Raw genomic sequence first — 18,515 nt, 5'->3', positions numbered from 1 at the left:
CTGCCTCTTGCAGCTCCAAGGGCCTCCTTCCAGCCTGCCTGTGCCGAGGCTCAGGCTTCTCCGGGCTCTGCCAGGGCTCTGCTGGGGCTCCAGCCTGGCCAAGGCCGGGCCCGCTCTCACCTCACAGTCGCTGACAGCTCTGCACCACAGGAGACCTTGCACAGCACCCTCACTGCTCTTTCTGCTTTCTCTCTTCAGCCAGACTCTCCTCCAGCCAAAGAGATTGCTCTTAGGGATACAAATCCAAGTGGCAGGAACCCAAATACTCTCGAGTCACATCTGCACAGCCTGCATTTGCACAGGATGTTTGCGTTGCACCGCTCCTCCTTTGGTTTTTCCTGCAAATGCCATTGCTGTTTCTGCCTCAAATAGAAATGCCAGAGCTGGGCAAAACTTGTCCAGTTGGCCATATTCCAAAGGCAGTGTGGTCTGGAGAGGATGAATGAAGAGGAGCCTTCCCCCCTTACAAACTGTACCAAAGAAGCCATCAATGTCACTTTCCACCTCTAAGAAAAAACTGACAATTCAGAAGGAAATGTTGAGCTTTCTCACAGGGTCAGAAGGAGAGAAATGTTCCAAAGGAGTTGAGATTTTAGAAATTTTATTTAAAATCCTACTCTACAATCCTACACTACAAACCTACACTACCATCCTGCACTACAATCCTACTCTATAATCCTACTCTACAATCCTACTCTGCAATCCTACTCTATAATCCTACTCTAAGTTGGTCATGGAGAAGACAGTTCTAAATTAATTGTTGCATTCCTGCCTCCTCCTTCCACTTCTTTACTGCAACGATGAGAGGTGCCAGGCTGGACCCAGGCATGGCCGATGTTATAAATTGATGCTGCAGAAAGGAAAAGAAAACAACAAGAAAGCATGATTTTCCAAGCTAAGAGCTTCAAAGGCAGGGGAATACTTTTGAAATGAAATGGGGATTGAGTCAGAGTAGGTCAGGGGCATGGGGCAAGAGTGGCACAGGTTGCCCCAAGAGCTGGTAGGTGGCCCACCCCTGGAAATATCTGAGGTGTGAGTATCCTGATCTCTTGAAAGATGTCCCTGCTCATTGCAGGACACAGACTAGATGACCTTTCCATGTCCCTGTGTGTTAGTTTGAGATGAATTGACATTTAGGGAAAGAAGTAAGAAACCCTGCACTGAAGTGATTTCTTTGAGAGAAGCTGCTGGGAGCTTCCCCTGTGCCTGAGACAGGCCAATGGCTGGCTAGTTCTGAGAACTGACAACATTTTGCACCATTTAGAAATGAGATGCGCCTGTGTGATGATGCACATTTTGAAAACCACCAGCCCGGGCACTGGCCCTCTTTGCTTCCGGAGCCCGAAGGTAACGGAGCTCTGGTGAGGCCGGCCCTGCTCGCCCACGGCCTGTGCTCCTGGGGGAGGCCGGGCCAGAGCCCAGCGGCTCCCGGGCGGGGGATGGAGGCTGCGGGACCCCAGCCCCAGGCTGGGCCAGGCCACGGCTGCTGACATCTTGCCCACACTAAACCCTCTCCCCGACGTGCAGCGACGGCTCCAGGCCGAGCCTCCCCTCCCAGCGGCTCCCGGGCAGAGAGAGGGGCCCAGCACAGCCTGAAATCCAACACCGTGACTGCCATGACCTGGGTGAGATTGAACCCTTTCACTGCACAGGTGAGACCTTTCTTATTCTTGTGGGCCTGATAATAAAATTTGTTATTCCTTTGAAGTTTGAAGCCTGTTTTGCCCTTCTCCTAATCCAGAGCTCCCAGCAAGAAATGAGTAAGTGCCCTGGTGATTTTAGCCAGCGCTAAAACCCAGCACTCCCTGCCAGCCCAGCCCAGTCTAGGATTCGTCCCCACTGTCAGCTGAACAGCACCAAGGTTGGAAGTGAGGAGGATGGGGGCTCATCTGATGCCTTGGATTTCAGTGGAGGAGGAGCCCATCCCTGGGACACTGTTTCACCTGCAGCCCTTTTGGCATTTTACCTGCAGCAGCTCCTTGGCAGACCAGCGCTGCGCCTCGCCTTTCTGCAGGCAGCAGCTCAGGAAGTCACGCAGCAAAGGCGAGAATTGCTCGGGCTGCCGCAGCTGTGGGCTCCCTTCTGTGGCTATGTGGAATTTAGCCTGGGGAAAAAGGAAACACAAGGCTCCACCTGCTTCTTTCCCATCTGGAACTGCTCTCCCAGAGCCCATTGTTTAAGCTCCACTCTGCAGTGGCAGTTTTTGCCCTGGCAGAGAGGCAGAGATGACTTTCCTGTAGCATTTGGATGACAACTTTCCTGTATCATGAAAAAACCCAAGCCCCAAAGCCACACCTTTGCCAGCAGATCTTGTCTTGACAGCTGATTTCATTGCCTGATCTAGTTAGTGGCAACTACATCAGCAAATACATGTTTCCTTCTCGGAGGATTCCCAGCAGCTTGGCAGCCTTTTTGGAAGAGGGATTTTGCTATTCTAACTAACTCTATTTCCAAGGATTCTTACATGAAAAGAATCTCTGCAGTGCTTGTTGGTCCCTTAAGCACAGCTGCCATAAAACAAAACTCATCCAGCTTTTTGTCTTGTTCTTGAAAATGATGGTAATTGGAAGAAGAGAAAGGAAATGCAGCAGGTGTTCCTCAGGGAAGGAAACAAACCTTTGGAATCTCATTTTCAACACAGACACATTAAGATGCCTCCACAAATGTATTGGGTTGAAAATGCCTGTTTGGGCACACAGGAGCCACCTGCAGCTCTGTCTCTCAGCACTCTGAAAATTTCAGGTTCCCTTAGGTGGCAAAAGGAAAATATTCATGGTGAAATCAGAAGTGTCATCCCTGTGGTAAGCCTGTGCTGGTTGGATTCTCAAGTCAATGCATTAACGCTGTGCCCATCCCAGAAAGTGCCAGGAAACAAACAGGAGGTTTTGGCAGGCTCTCCCCGTCACCAGGCTCCAGCTTGGTGATATGGAGAAAGTGGCTTGGGTTAGGAAAGAAGGTGGTCACTGAGTGTCTCAGCAGCACTGCACAAGAAGCAGAAGAGACTCTGGCTTTACAGCCTCATCTCCAGGTTTCAGGCAAGTTTCCCTGTGAGAAGAATGGGGCTGCACCTCTTCTCTCAAAAGCACTGTTTTAGAAACTTGGTTTGGTTTGAGTTTCTTTGCTTCATTTCTGGAAAGATAACACCAGCTCTGAGATGCTTGTTTCCTATTCTTGGGGCCATCTACACAGCCACAAGAGCTGGAACGACTTCTAAGGCAAAGCAAAATGCTGCCTGAGAATGGAGATGGTTTGGGCGAGGTAAGGCTTGAGTTCCCCCAGTGCTGCAACCAAAGCTCCAGCAGATGCTGATGTGCTGCAGGGACGTTTGTAGAAGGGGCCTTGGTGGAAGTACTTCCAGCAGATGGCCATGGGATTTTGTGCAGTGAGCAGAGAACACGGGACAGGTGAGAAAGACAGCGGGATCAGAGAGTATTTGCTCCTTACCGATCGAGCAGTGAAACTGTCATAAGGAGTTTTTTGTTCGGCCATTTCAATTGCCACAATTCCAAAAGACCACACGTCCACTTTGGGGCCATATGGTTGACGCTTCACCACTTCAGGTGCCATCCACCAAGGAGTCCCGGTCACCGAGCACCGCTGATTTTGCTCAGGGGTGAGCTGAGCAGAAAGGCCAAAATCAGCTGAGGAGAAAGCAAAATACTCTTTTAATTTTAATTCTGTCAATTAGGAAACCAAGGCAAAGAATTCCCCAGTGGAAGTTTGAGAATGTGCAGTTGAATTTCCTGGACAACACTCCCTGCTCTGTTTCCCTGCGGCTCTAGCCAAGGAAATATGAATTGGCTACTTCAAACATCCCCCCATTTCTTACACTTCCTCCAGCAGTGCCTTTTGTTCCCCTGAAGGTTTAGATTGCAGCTCCCTCCCTCTGGAAGGAACACACACAGACACACACAGAGCAATAGCACTCTGGGCTGCTTGTGGTTCCTTGTCATAGCTGTGTGCACCCTGCAACTGTGCCTTCAGCCCACAGCAGGAGGGACCCCTGCACTGCCAGCAGCAGCATTTTTGGGGAGCTGGCAGTCACTGAAAGCAGCCCCACACCCCCCATTCCTGGAAGGCTGAAGCTGAGCAAGAATACACTGACCCAGCTTGACAGAGCCGTCGGTTCTGAGAAGGATGTTGTTGCTCTTGACATCTCGATGGATCACGTGGTTGGAGTGAAGAAAATCCAGTCCTTGCAGGCACTGAGAGAGAAAAGAGAACCAGGGGGGCAAAAAGTAGTGCTGTGAGTTCATCCCACAAGAAAGGAAACAGCTGTGGAAGGTTCCCTTTGCAGGGGAATGGGGAGGAATGGCAGAACACAGCGCCATTGAGAGCAAGAGCCTGCTGCTCCAACAGTAGCAGAGCAGCACCTTTCTCAGGAAAGGCATGTCAGCTTTTGAAAGAGCACCAGCAACTGCTGTTGTAGACTGTCCCCTGTAAAGCAGCCAGGGTGGCTGCAGCTGCAGTGCATGTGCTCAGAAGCAAACAGCATTTGGGCTGCACTACTATCCTTTTCGGCTGAGGACTAAAAGAAATTAGTCTCTCTTTTTTTCTTTCCTGTTTGTTTCAAATCCTGCCAGCACACCTTTGCTTAAAAGACAAGGAAAGTCGTGCAGACAGGCAAAAGGTGGAGAAGTGCAAATGGCAATGCGAGAGACAGAGCTAGAATACAAGAGCAGGGGATAAGAGTACAGGAAGTGAGTCCAGTGAGTGTAGGGACACTGGCAGACAGTTCACTTGAGATGCTCTTGCTTGCCCATAGCCGAGCAGCAGCACAGAAACGAAGCTTGGCCCATGAAATCCCTCCTGTTCTGAGCCCCTGTTTCCCAGACAATGCAGCTCAAGGCCTTGGAAGCACAGATGGGATCCCTGACCTCCCGACTGACAGCTGCAATCTCTCCTTCAGACATTTGAATCTCGTCGATGAGATCTCTCAGAGTGCCTCCGTCCATGTACTCCATCACCAGCCAGAGTTCCTCATGCACAAGGTAGCTGAAAAAAGGAAACAAGGCCATGCAGGTGAACATGCACGCCTAGGTTGGTTTTTTGCTTGAGTCTTGTTTCTGGGTCCCTTGGAGACAAGGGCAGAAGTAAAGGCATAGACATTGCCTCTAGGCTGTGCAGTGTTTGCAGTCTGTGCTGTCTCAAGGAGAAAGGCAGTTTAGGAAGAGCCCAGATAAAAAACCTGTCACGCATGGCATTTCTGGAAATAAGCACCTAGTCTTCCTGGCATGCACAGCAATGGAAAAGAGGGGCAACAATGCAAGGGCAATCCTCTCTTGGATGGTTCATCAGCATTTCAGAAACTTGAAAAACTCAAGCCCAAAGAACTGTGGAGGCAATGAACTTACAAGGTACTGAATTCTTAAGATAGGGCTGATGCAGGTTTTTGAACAATGTTCAGTCTGCATTTGCCAGGGTGGATTCATGCAGACAAAATGCAGTCTCTTCCCATCCATTGGAGATAAGTAGAGAAATAATCATTAACAGCTCTATTTCCTGCCACTGACCAAAGTGGGTTTTTAAGCTCTCATGCTTGTAGTATGTAAAGAAACATTCAAGGGATAGGACCGTGACCACTCACCTGGCTAAGTAATTCACGATCCTGGGACTCCTATTGCTCTCCATGATCCTGATTTCATTCATGGTTAGTATCTTCCTACTCACTCCTTGCACATTTATTTTCTTTATGGCCACCTCAAATGACATTGAAAAGGAGTAAAGGAGTAATTTGAGAAAATTGGTAGCATGAGACCACAACACACATGGAGCAAGTGATTTTGGAATGGCACAGCCAAGCTGTGCCAAAGTGCCTTGTGATTAGACCTCATCACTGGAGTAATTAGGGAGTGACATTCCAACAGCCCATTTCTCTGCTCCCTTGGGGGCCAGTTACAGGACATGTGGCCACTGGCGATTTGCCTTGTCCACAAAGCCTGTTCCAAGTGCAATTTGCAGGCTGGCTCCAGTCTGTGCTTCTTGTGCCTTTTCAGCACAGCTCTCCTCAAAGCTCCAGCCACAGCTGTCAGCAGTGGGGAAAGGCCTGGAGAGCAGCAGAGGCTGCAGGGGCTGTTGCCATTTACCTCTCCTCCTGTTGCAATGTCAAGTGCTCTGGAAACCTCTCCAAAACCCCTAGAAACAAAACAGCAGCAAAGAAAGGAGAAGCCATTTAGATCTTGCAGTGGAAGCCAGTCCAGACAGGAGAGCTCAGCTGTAAATGCCTAAAAGCTGCAGGTTGCAGGAGGGGTGTGCCAGAAGGCAGATGATGCATTTTCCCCTCAAGTGCCTGGGCACTGGGCCTGTTCCTGAAGCCTTGGGCTTTACTGCCTCAGCTCCAAAAGGCAGCTTATTCCTTCAAGCAGATTTACCAGGTTCTGTTCCTTGCTGCAGGCAAGACTTTGGCAGCATGGAAATGTCTTTGACAATGCCTTCTGAGCACACTTGACAAATTCTGGCCAGTACTGAGAGATGGGGCAGACTAAGCCCGCTGTCTAAACATGTGGACAACTTGTCTGACTTCCCACTTGATGGATATTCCCCCAGTGAAACCCCTGGCCCATGGCTGTGTAGAAGTGACTGTGGTTGGACTCACCCGCTGCCAAGACTTTCCAGTTCGATGTATTTTGTGATGGGATTTTCCTTGTTCACCATTCTCCCTGAGGGAAACAAAATGCAAGATGCTGACTTTCAGGCAGAGATCCCAACTTGCAGGAGATGCCAAAGGCAGCCCCGCTGTCTGGGGCTCTGAACCCTCTGTGGTCAGCTGGGCAGCAAGCACAGCAGCAACAAGACAGGCAGTTGTGCAGTACAAATGGGCAGCAGAGAGACTGATTTTGTCCAGTCCTTGGAAGGAAATGAAGCGCAGAGAGCACAGCAGGGCACAGCACAAGGCTGGCAAAGGCCAAGCATGAGCACTGACAAGCAATGGCAAGAAGACACAGCCAGCCTGAGCCCCTGACAAGCTGTGGCCCCCGTTCAGGACACAGCAGCATTGCCTTGGAGATCAGACACAGCCAGGTGCAGATCAAGGCCCTTTTGTGTCCCAGCAGGTGAAGGTAGACACCAGATCAGCTGGGATCTTTCCTCAGCCCCACCAGGTCTTTTCTGAGAGCACAGCACTGGCAGCTGTCATGGGCAAGAAGCAGATTAAATGGGTTGTGCTGCAGAATCACAAAGGGCTTGATGTGTTTTCCCAGAGACTGATCTGAGCAGGGCTTGGGCCAATAGGTAGGATTCTAAGAGTCATGGGAATGGCTGGGAATCAGGGATGAAAAAGTGCCATGGATCTGAGGAATACACAGCACAGGGGCTGCAGGCTCGCTCCTGAGAAATGCCTGCAGTGCTGTTTTATCTGATCACACCACGTGGATGTGTCTCTTGGACACATCTTTAGAAAAATAAAACTAGGATATTAATTACAGATTGTTATACAAGTATCTGTTTCTTCATTGTGGACCCAATGAAAACATCTCTTGCTCTCTGTTTCTGCTGTCACCTGATGTTCTTTCAAAGGAGTCCTCACTGACAAAAATACAGCATCCTCACAAAAACCTTGTAGATGTAGTAGAGGCAATAAAAACAGTCCTAAAAATGACACCCGTAAGACACCTGGGGCAGAACAGCTCTTTCAGGATGGAGAAAAAACAAACTCTACCAAAAAACACCAAATCTGAAACCAAAAAAGGATAAAAACTGAAAACTAAAAACGGAACCACAACAAAAAGACAAAACCCCAAAACCAATCAATATCTCTGAAGTCTTTTGGTTCTGACAAGTGGTGGGAAGTCTGGAGTCTAAGGAGAATCTAGGAATCAAATATTCTGTTCAGTTTGGCCACTAGCACACAGGACTTGCATAGATCATTTGCTGGGCCACAGCCTTCTGCTGATCCAAGAACAATTCCTGCTGCTGCCTTTAGTGGCAAGGGAATGCCAGGCAAAGCCGAGCCAGTCCAAGCTGCCCTCAGAGGCAGCAGGAACAGCCAGAGCGCTCTCTCGCTGCCTCAGAGCACAGCAGTTCCTGTGGGGAGTCCTAAATGTCTCTGGGACACCAAAGTGAGGAGGATCATTTGCTACAGCTCTGCTGGCACGTGCACACAATACACTGTCCCTCAGACAAGAAATACACCAGACGTACTCAGTTGCTCCACGAAGTCTCCCAGGCTCTCCTGGAGCTGAGCAGCAGATGTGTCACTGCTGGAAATGGACAAACTGCCCCGGCTCCACTGCTCAGCTTGGGCAACAAAGGCTCCTTTAGATGCTGCTGCTGCTGCTGCTCCTGCAGCAGATTGAATGGAAGAGCCTGTGTAGATCTGAGAGAAGAAAGGAGTTTGTGTCAGAAAGCTGGCTGGCAGAGATTACCCCGAGTTCCCTTTTCAAATGCAAGCCCTTAGGAAGTTGCTGTTAGCCACATGCAAAGCTCATCAACTGGATCTTTTTGAAGGCCCACTTCTGGAACCAAATGGTCAAAACCCAAGGCTGGTTTTAATCAAGTTGATGGCCAGTTTCATATTCCATTTTCCTGGATTTTCTGAAGGATGACTGCAACAACGACCATTCCACTTCCTCCCAAGGATCCCTTTCCCCCTCCAAGGGCTGCAGACACATTTGCAGCTCCTTGTTCTAATGTTGGAGCTCCTCCCCCTCAGTCCTCTTTTCCTGCACCATCTTCAGAAGGTGCTCAGCCTGCAGCACTTGTGCTTGGGACAGTACCTGTGCCTCCCGCCGGCCTTGGGGCTCTTCATCAGCCGGCATTTGCTGGAAGCCTTCGCAGGCTGCCAGGTGAGATATCAACACGTCCACCTCAAGTCAAAGAGAACAAAGCAGTCAGAGACCACAGCTTGTCCCTCCCTGTGTGCCAAGGCTCATTGACTGTGAGCAAAGGGAAAGAGCAGGACAGCAGCAGATTCACCAAGGGATACAGACAGCTTGCAGCTCGTATTCCAAATCTGTCTGGGGGACTGTGTTCACTTGCAAAAAGCCCTGAAGAAACAAGGAGAGCAGGAGCAGGCCAGCAGGAATCCCTTGAGATGAGTGCTGGCAAAAGGGGCAAATGACTGGTGCCACTGTCCAGGGCAGCAGCTGAGATTGAGCACAGCAGGAAATGTCCTTCCAAGCAGCTGGGATAGACACTACAGCAGGATGGCACTGAGAGGCATCAGCCCAGCCCCCTGCTGCTCTGCAGAGGAAAGGCAAGAAGGGCAGAAAGCACCAGACTGCAGTGACTGCTGTGCCTATCGCTCTTTCACTCACTCGATTTTCTAGAGCCTCTTGCTGCTGAGCGAGGAGATGGAATTTCTCTTCGATTATTCTTCTTTCTTCCTCCAGCCTCTCCTCCCTTGCCCTTATCCTAGCCTCAGTTTCCTGCAGCTCTGCCAGCAGCTCCTCCTCGGAGGCCTGTGAAGAACGACAGAGAGGAATTTCCATGAGTGGAGTGTCTGCCACTCTGTCACTCACCTGGTTCTGTTGATTTCCTCTCTGCCAGGGGAGATCCATCTCCTCTTCGATGCTTCTGTCTTCCTCGTGCCTCCTCTTCACTGCCATGATGGCCCTTGGAGCTTCGGGCAGCTCTGCCTGGGGCTCTGCCTCGATGTTCTGTACACACAAATGGAGAGCAAGTGCCTGGGAGCTGCCATCAGGCTCAGCTTCTTCCTCAGTTTCAGCCTCAAAATCACACTCATTCAGTCACTTCTTTCTGCTTCCCTACCAACCTCTGCTTCCACTGTAACCTCCTGTCCCGCTGCTGATCTCTGCAGAGGCGCTTTGCTTTCAGGGCCTCTGGCACTCGTGGCCTGCTCAGTCCCAAGAGCTGCGTTTTATGCCCCTCTTCCTGCCCTTCACTCTGTCCCCTGCTGAGTCAGCCTTACCTGGCCATTCTCCAGTGGCTCTTCCACCTGCTGCCCCAGCTGCTCTTCCTGCTCTTGGGCTGGGAACAGCTCTCCCTCAGGCTGGCACGGCCGTCCTGATAAAACAATCTGCTCCTGCTCTTTCTCTGGATGGACCTGCAGAGAAAGCAAGAGAAGATGGGCTTCAACTTCTCATCCAACATTTGTGGGCCAAGACTCAAAGACTGATGGGCTCCCACGTTCCCAAAGCTCTGTGCTGCTGCTCTCCTGCCTTGTTCTCTGCCCGTGGGGAAGCACAGATTCCAAAGGGACCCTGGCAGTGCAATCAGGGCCCATCTGGCACTGAATCTCCAACAGAGTCTTGGGCAGCTGACAGGAAATGTGGGGCATTTCTCAAGGGCCTCCCTCCCCTTCTGCTGTGTCCTGCTTGTCTCTCCCTAGTGACTGACAGCCAGCACTGTCCCACAGCTCCATCCTGGCTCTGCAGGGGCTTCCTGGGTGAGCTCAGCCCTTGGGAGAGACACTGCTGGAGTTCATGTTCTTTTCAGGCCTGCCCTGCCACTCCTGCCCCTCTGACATCCACACTCTTGTTAGAAATCCTGCTCATTCAGGAGACAAGGATGTGTGCAATTTGATCCTCTGCTGCAGGTCAGAGAGCCTCTATGGCCACCTCAGGATATGGAAGAGGACCAAGGTGTTTCTCCTCCCTCTTTTGTCAGCTGAGAATTCTGAGTGGCACTGACAGAGATCCTCAAAAGGCCCCATCAACAAATTAATTGACACACCCCTAGGGATGCCAATGAAGGAAGCCATGTGTCATGTAATGCATGTATGACCAAAGTCAGCAAAAACCACCTAAACCATGGAATTGTCCCACCTCACTAGGACAGGCAGAAATTTACAGGTTAAACAGGGAGTGTCAGGACAGAAGAGGCAGGAGGAGGAAAACAGCTCTGAGGAGAAAAAACAACCATCTCTAAAGGGGTTCTTAGCAACACAAGACAGCACTCAAGGACTTGCAGCTTTGCCCCCACACTAGGCTCCAATGCAGTTTCCAAAGCTGCAGACTTCACCACAAAACGTATCAAGAGAAACTTGCCACTTGTGGATTTTGCCTCAGAAGAAGGGTTCAGAACTACACAGTTTGTTTCTTTGGCCACACAGGACAAGAATGGCCGGCCACAGCTTCATGGACAACACAATCATCTCCTTGCAGCTTATCAAAAGCCAAAAGACAGGTGGCCTAAAAGACTCCGCAGAAGTGAAGAATTACTGCAGAAAACTGCAGAACACTTCTCCAGGTCATCCAGAGGTTTCCAAAAAGGGAAAGCAAACAAAGCAAGCCCTGTGAGCCCCAGCAATGCCGTGTGAGCCCTTGGCCATGGCTTGGCAGAAGCCAAGAGACAGAGCTTCCCTGAGCCAAGCAGCCAGCTGCTCACCCGCAGGCAGCAGCGCTTTGGGGCCTCAGCACGACGGCTCAAAGCCCAATTTCCAGCTGCCACGGGATGGGGGAATGGCTGGGTGCTGGCAGGACTCCAGCACTCAGCATCCTCAGCCAGCAACAGCAAGTGCTGGCTGCTCAGAAACTTGCAGCTCTGCCTTGCACTAAAGACAGCAGCACCCAGCACTGGCACTTACTGTCTGGGCATGGTCAGGCTGGGCTGTGACCACAGCTGCAGGCTCGTGCTCCTTTTGCTCATTTTGCTCCTCTTTGGCCTCTTCTCCAGGAGCAGAGGGAGCCACAGCAGAGTCTGCTCTTGCTTCTGGGCTCTGTGGACAGATGGTGGAGTTAGGGACAGACAGCTCCCTATCATTTAGAACCTTATTTCTCTTCAGCTCGATTTCTACAACCAGCTCTACCAAGCACAAATCATCAGCTTTGATAGTAATGGGATTCTAAGTCTCTCCAACTAAATTAAAATGGGTTAATTCAGCCAGGCTGCAAATAGTTCTGAATTAGAGAGTTCACCCTGGCTACTATCAGCAAGCAACGTTCTCTCTGCAAATCTGAGCTTTGAGTTCTTTTAAAGCTCTTCAATGGAAAATTAGGAAATAGTCAACAATGCCTTTGCTATTGCTGTTGTAAACATGGAAATGGATCTTCTTTCAGCCCACCCAGCTGGCCCTCTGCACTCTACTGCCACAGGCCAAGCTCACAGTTCCCTGCACAATTCTGAAACACCAGGAACATCAAATGTTCCTTTCTGACTCACCTCAGGATCGGCACCTCTGAACACACGGCTCAGATGACCTGCAGTGGGCAAGGAAAATGAACCAAATTCTTTGAGAAAACTGGAGAGAACCGTGGCCTATTTAGAACAGCATCTGAGAAGATCTCCCAGTCTGCATTTTCAAAGGTGTCCTGCTTGACTGGTGTGGTTTAAAGCAGCAACTAAAAAATCACTAGGAAACTTACTTATTTTTTGCTGTGAGATATGGATTAGAACAAGAGCAAAACAGGCTTAAAACTTAAATGGAATAAAGACAGTTTATTTACAAAAACTACAAGAATAAGAAACCAGAATAAAACTTCCAGAACAACCCTTTTCTCCCCCACTACCCAACCATTCCCTTGTTTACATGACAACATGGAGACAAAAAACTTTGGATCTTTGGTGTTTACAACAGTCCCAATTCCTGCTGGAGTCTTTTCATCAGTCTTTGTAGAGAAACAGAAGTCTTCTTCTGCTATCTATGGAGTTTTTCACAAGAAAACTATTTTTCTTCATAGCTTTCTATTTCTCTGATGCCAGCTGCCCAGAAATCTGCCATCAGTTGTCTCCTCCCATTTCCCATCACTCTGAGGTGTGTTATGGGTCATGAGTCTAGGGATGTCATTTTTATGAATGAGTTATTCAAAGGCAAAAGTTCTCTTTATCTGTTTTTCTGAGCCCCCCTGGAAACAGAAGTTTTCTTTTTTGCTTCTTAAAAGACACAAATCTTCAACTCTTACTTCTCCCCCTCTGTTCCAGCATCTCACAGTGTCACAACTACTTCATCATTTGCTCAAAATCCACACTTGGAAACACTCCATTCCTCCCAATATACTCTGTCATGAATTAAAGGAGATTTTTTCAGAACACTACTGTCCATGCCCATAGCTTTAACAGAAAAATATTTCAGCTTATTAAAGCATCTCCTTATTTCTCTTCCCCCTCTAAAGTTAATTTTTTTCTTCACTCTCTTTGATGGGTTGATGATTGATCACTCCCTCTCTCTCTCTCTCTCTCTGGAAAAAAAGGATTAATCTGCAAGTCTCATGCAGGCAGTAAAAGAGTTAAAATCTTGCTAAAGCTGCAGATGTTGATGGTGTCAGGTTTCAGTTCAGTGGCAGAAACTGCAAACCAAGTCAGGCTGGCCGGCTCCGTTTCTCCCCCCACCCCGCCCTCTGCAGCCTTGTCCGGCCTGGAGCGGGGGAGGAGGCCGAGACAGAGCCCTGTGACCTCGTCAGAAGCCAGAAACCAAAGAGAGCAAGAAATTCCCGGCCTCACATCTTCAGGTGGTGTTCACAGGTTGATCTCACTTCTCAATAGTTAAAACCGCTGCCAGTTCTCACCCATGGCCAGGAATTAGTCAGGAGAAAAAACTCCCATCAGCCTCCAGCAGTTTCAACTTCCCCAGCTCTCAGAGCTATCTTAAAAGTAAAGTCACCCCAAGAGATTGAGCCAGCAAAGTGAGGAAATGCCAGACTCTGCTGCCACAGGCTCTCCCGTGGAGGGAACAGAAGCCCTGCAAATGCTGCCCGCAGCCCCCTGGCTACTGACACCCCGTGTTTTGCTGAAGGTGTTGACAGCAGCTTTACCAAACCAGGGGCATCCTCATGGTCTTTGTGTTTCAATAGCAACCCGGTCACTAAGAAAGAGCAGGGAGACCTACAAAAGCCAGCTCAGGTTCCAGCCAGGGAAAACCTCTACTTACGTGCCAGGTTGGTCAGATAATAGCCAGAATATCCGATGACATAGATGGTGCAAACGGCAGTAGCGAGGTGCTCAATCATTTTTGCCAGTTTGCACACTCTGCTCCAACGCAAGGGAAAACAAGGCTCCTGTCAGTGTGCAGCTGCTCACTGACAAACGCCTCAAGCAGGAGGATGCTCCTGCACTGAGCAAGCCCAAGAGCTGCTCTGACCCTGAGGCCTTCCGTGCACCAAGGCAACCTTGGGATGTCACCACGACAAGGTGGCATCCATGCCCTGACATCACAAAGCCAATGCTCTGCGCTGCTCTGGGAATTGATGCAGAGCAACCCAACCTTCCCTGCAGCAAACACAAAATTGCCTGGCAGGTTCTCCTCTGTCACAAAGGGTCACAAATCCTTTGCTGGGCTGTGGGAAATGGAAAGACAGAAACTTCCACAGATACTGAAGGGTTTCATTTACAGCCTTGGAAGGAGCTTGAGTTCATGCAATGCTAAAGATTCACAGACGTTGATTCGAGAATTCATAAGCTTATGTTCCTATAGCTGCAAGTAAGAATATGCCATAAGTAAATAAAAAACTGCATTGAGTGAGATGGTGGAGAGATTTCAACTGTAATTGTGTTATTTTATAGAGTAAGGTATGAATCTAAATATTATCATAAGAAGCACATGTGTGTAGGTGAGCTAGCAGTGTATTGGGTGAAAAGCAGACACAGTGCAGCAGAACTTGGCAAAGGTGAAAGGTGATTAAGTAATAATAAAACTCTTCAATTTAGTGCATTAGCCAAAAATCTCAAATTAGCGAATCTCAGCCACTGCACCAGGCTGAAGCTGAGGATCCCCAGCCAAGCTCAGAGCGAGGAGAACACAGCATTTGTGGGATCCTTTCCAGTCTGACTTGCTTTAGCTGGAGCCTGGGGGAGGAGAGAGCAGGAGAAGGGTTGGCTGAGTCCTCTCCCCTCTGCCTTGCCCTTCTCTGCTGGATCCTCAGTTCATCCCACACCCACCCCAAGACTCCATCCCCATCCTACTGGTGCTGACGGGATTAAAGGAGATAAAGAAGAGATTAAAAAGATAGAGAGGAGAGAAAAAGAGAAGTTTAAATGCAGTTTAAATATGAAAGAAATGCATATGTTAGTGAGTGCTGAGAGTTCCAAGGGAGCTGAAGGGTTTGGGAAGGGCCAGGAGCCCGTGAAGGGCTCAGGAGCTGCTGCTGCCGGGAGGGAGGAAATGCACCAATGGCTCCCAGCAGAGTCTGTGCTTTGAGGCTCTTTCCCAAACAGCTGCAGGAGGGAAAGCAGCTGAGTTTGGAGGAAGAGTTTTCTGCTGAGGTTTCCTGTTTGGAGCTGTCACAAGCTTGAGCTGCTCAAGGGAAAGGCGGCTCTGCTTCCAGCAGGGCCCAACTGCCCGGGAGCACAACTTGGTTCCCTGGCCCTGAGCCAGCGGGCAGCAGCAGCTTCTGTTCCCTCCTGGCTCTTGTGTCATTTCCAGCAGCACAAGACACACCAAGAAAAGCTCCTCCAGAACATGCCATGAGTAAACAACCTGATTTCATTGCATGAAGGAGCTCTGACTGTCCCACGGCTCAGGTTTGTTTGTCAGTGAACAGAGCAGGGAAAAGCACAGACACATTCCCTGCACAGGGAATTCACAGGAGGAAAGTGCAGCGCTGGAGGATGAGCTTGGATACAACGTTCCCACGGCGGTTTTGGGGATAAAATTGTCAGGAGAGAGAAAAGAAAAAGTCCTACCAAGGGTGGTCTGGGGAGGGCTGGTGCTTCCCAAGAGGCTCCCGAAGCTCAAGAGGACAAAGCCCAGACCTTGTCCAAGCTGCGAGCTGGGTCTGAGCCAGAAACCAGGGGGTGGCAGAGACATTGCTGCTGAAGGGCTTCAGATTGCCAAAGCTAAAGTGTCCAGGATCAAGGAACAACTTGAGGTTATGGAAGTCCCAGTGCCCACATTCCATCCCCTCATTTCAAGCTGAAAGCAGAGCTCCACTTGTGACCCTGCTTTTTAATAACGAATGTAAAAATTCAACAAAATTCCCTTAAAGACCCCATGAAGGTTCACACTGAGAGCTCACTCAAGGCAGCCCCAACTCCTGCCCTGGTTCAGTCCCTGTCAAGCCCACTGTGCTTTCCAGCTGCTTTGCTCCAGCTCCTCCCAAATCACCATGAATTCCACTGAACTGAAACAAATGCAAATCCTCGTGGGTCGGGACAAGGGCAGGGAGAAGTCCCTCCAAACCTTCCTTAGAATCACCCCAGAGCCCTCAGCCCTCCATCGGCCCATGCCCGGGGCCCCCCAGTGGCTCCTGTAGCACTCCCAGTCCATCCCAGCCCCTTCTAGTTCATTCCAGTCACCCCAAATGCCCCCGTTCAGGCTCGCTCCTCCGTGGATCTGCCGCCCCTCAGCCAATCAGAGCGCGCCTCTCTGATGACTCATCAGTTGCTGGGCAGATTTACAGAGCAGAAAACCCCGCGCACTTCATTCCCAGTCTCTCCCAGTGCCACCAGAGTCCCTCCCACTCCTTCTTAGCCCATTCCCAGTCTATTCCGAGTTCATTCCCACTTCACTCCCAGACGTTCACACTCTCTTCCGGTGTCTCATTATCCACTCTCATCTCTTTCAGTGCCACCCCACTCCCTCCCTGTCCATTCCCAGTCCCTCTCAATGCCACACCACTCCTCTCCCATCTCTCCCAGTGTCCCCAGCGTGTCCATCTCGCTGGTGCCCTCCAGCTCCCAGCCCGGCCCCGGCCGCCTGCTCTGCTCCCTGATGGATTTCTCCCCTGCCCACATCCAGCTGAGCTGCTCCCAGGGCCAGCAGCAGCTCTCGGGCCACGTGCTGGCCACTGCCGTGCTCCCCAGCGGGGACTGGAGCCAGCAGCTCCTGGTGCTGCTGGAAACCGCCCCCGGCAATGCGGGCTCAGCTCCAGCTGCCAGGTGGAGCACGGCAGCCTGGAGCACCCCCTGAGCCGGCACTGGGGCACGGCCCGGCCCCCACAGCGCCGGGGGCAGCGGGGGAGGCACTGGGGGGCCCAGAGGGGGATTGGGGGGTGCTGGGAGGAACTGGGAGGGAGTTTGAGACAGACTGGTTTAAACTGGGGAAGGGATTGATGTGCTTAGGATGGCTGGGAAGGGGTTTGAAGGATGCTGGGGAGGGTGGGATGAGGTTCTGGGGGTCTTGGTGGACACTGGGAGGGAGTTTGGGGGTGCTGGGTGTTACTGGGAGGGATTTGAGTGAGCCTGGAGGAGCTGGAAGGAGATTGGGCATTGGAAAGCAGGGATTGGGATGAGGTCGGTTGTGCTCGGAAGAGAAGGGGAGGGGTCTCAATGAGTCCTGGTGGGGCTGGAAGGGACTGGGAGAGGGTCTGGGGGTCCTGGGGCAGTGGGGAGAAATTGGGAGGGGGCTGTGGGATCCTGAGAGGAACAGGAGGGGCTCTGGTGGGTCCTGGGGAGGCTGGGAAGAGACTGGCAGTGATTTACCAAAATAGCAATATTGATCCAGTATCAACATCAATCTGTTAATGGACAAAAAACCTCTCCAACAGTTTAAAGTTACAAAGTGGATGTTTAATCACAGCACTGGGCAAGTGTGGGAGTCATCCCTTAATACGCAAGTTGACAAAAGATTCCAGTGTCTATTTATGTACAAAAGTCTTAAATATCCAAAATACTAATACATATACATAATGCTAACATCTCCCATGCTCCACTTCAGATTAATATGCACTGTAATGATTTAAAATGACATTATGCCTGCGTGGTTTGCTCCCTAATTTGAGGAAGAGGTCGTTTTGGTGAGGAGGGGTCATCAAGAGATGAAGGAAAACCGTTCTTATTCACTCTCACCTTTCTACCTTTACAATGGTTGACATTACAAATGACATTTGGTACTACTCCAGTTTCCTCCCTTGTGACTTGGAAATGGGTTTCCAGATGTAAGGTCTGTGATCTTCCTGAACCCATTTATCAGTTTCTCTTTTCTCATTATAAACACAGCTAAACAAACATACAATGAAAAGTCATTTTTTACCTAAGTCCAAGATTCATTATCTCAAATCCTGCTTCTCACTTCATCATTAACTCTAACTACTTCCAGCAAGGCCTATCTCTAGCTAAGATCTCCAATTTTTCTAAAATTCTTCATTTTTTAAAATTAGTGACTCCAAAGGAGGTTTCAGAGGGTCTTGGGTGGGCTGGGGGAGACTGGGAGGGTCCTTGGAGGAGCTTGAGGTGTCTGTGAGAGGTTTTGGAGGTCCTGACCTCTGCAGACCACCCAGGGATGCCATGAAATGCTGCCCACAGCAAGATGCTGACGGGGATTGGGGACTCCGTGTTGGGTTTCGTCTTCCTGGTGCAGGGGCTTGGCTTCTACCTGAGCAAGAATGTGACAGGGGGTCCCTAGGTTGGGATATCCCCTCCCCCAGAGTGTGTGTGCTCTCCTCAGGGACCCCAAGCCTGGTGTCACCCCCTTTTCTCTGTCCACAGAGCTCCTGAAGCAGCAGCAAAAGGTTCTCTAAGATTGAAAGTCAACAAATCCACTCTCCCCAAGGAATTCCCATTGTTCGTCTCTCTCCTGATGGACTTGCATCCCCTGATTTCATCCAGGTGCCCACAGGGAGCCAGGAAGATGTGGAGCCTCCCAGACAGGTGTCTTCCCAACACGCATCACCAGGACCACGGATCACCAGGGCTCTGCCCAACGGGGGTCACTGGGGATCATCCAACGCCCATCCTCCCATGGG

At 50.3% G+C, this 18,515-nt stretch overlaps 1 protein-coding gene across 1 annotated transcript; it reads right to left on the bottom strand.

Moving 5' to 3' along the window:
* Window positions 1-584: 584 nt before the first annotated feature.
* LOC147648710 (uncharacterized) lies at window positions 585-13,995 on the bottom strand. The gene is made up of 15 exons (XM_086866523.1): window positions 13,766-13,995; window positions 12,061-12,098; window positions 11,486-11,617; window positions 9,869-10,003; window positions 9,255-9,596; window positions 8,715-8,804; window positions 8,140-8,314; window positions 6,596-6,659; window positions 6,087-6,135; window positions 5,588-5,700; window positions 4,878-4,995; window positions 4,106-4,205; window positions 3,445-3,641; window positions 1,967-2,104; window positions 585-850 (listed from the first exon to the last, which is right to left on the bottom strand). The coding sequence occupies exons 1-15, from the start codon at window positions 13,842-13,844 to the stop codon at window positions 749-751; spliced, it is 1,872 nt and encodes a 623-aa protein (XP_086722649.1). The 5' UTR covers window positions 13,845-13,995; the 3' UTR covers window positions 585-748.
* Between the last annotated feature and the right edge of the window lie 4,520 nt (window positions 13,996-18,515).

The sequence above is a fragment of the Cyanistes caeruleus genome, chromosome 31 (assembly GCF_971803275.1).
Source record: "Cyanistes caeruleus chromosome 31, bCyaCae1.hap1.1, whole genome shotgun sequence".
In the NCBI taxonomy this organism is placed as follows: Eukaryota; Metazoa; Chordata; class Aves; order Passeriformes; family Paridae; genus Cyanistes; species Cyanistes caeruleus.
The sequence above is the reverse complement of the archived record's forward strand: the minus strand, read 5'-3'. Positions and strand labels throughout refer to the sequence as shown.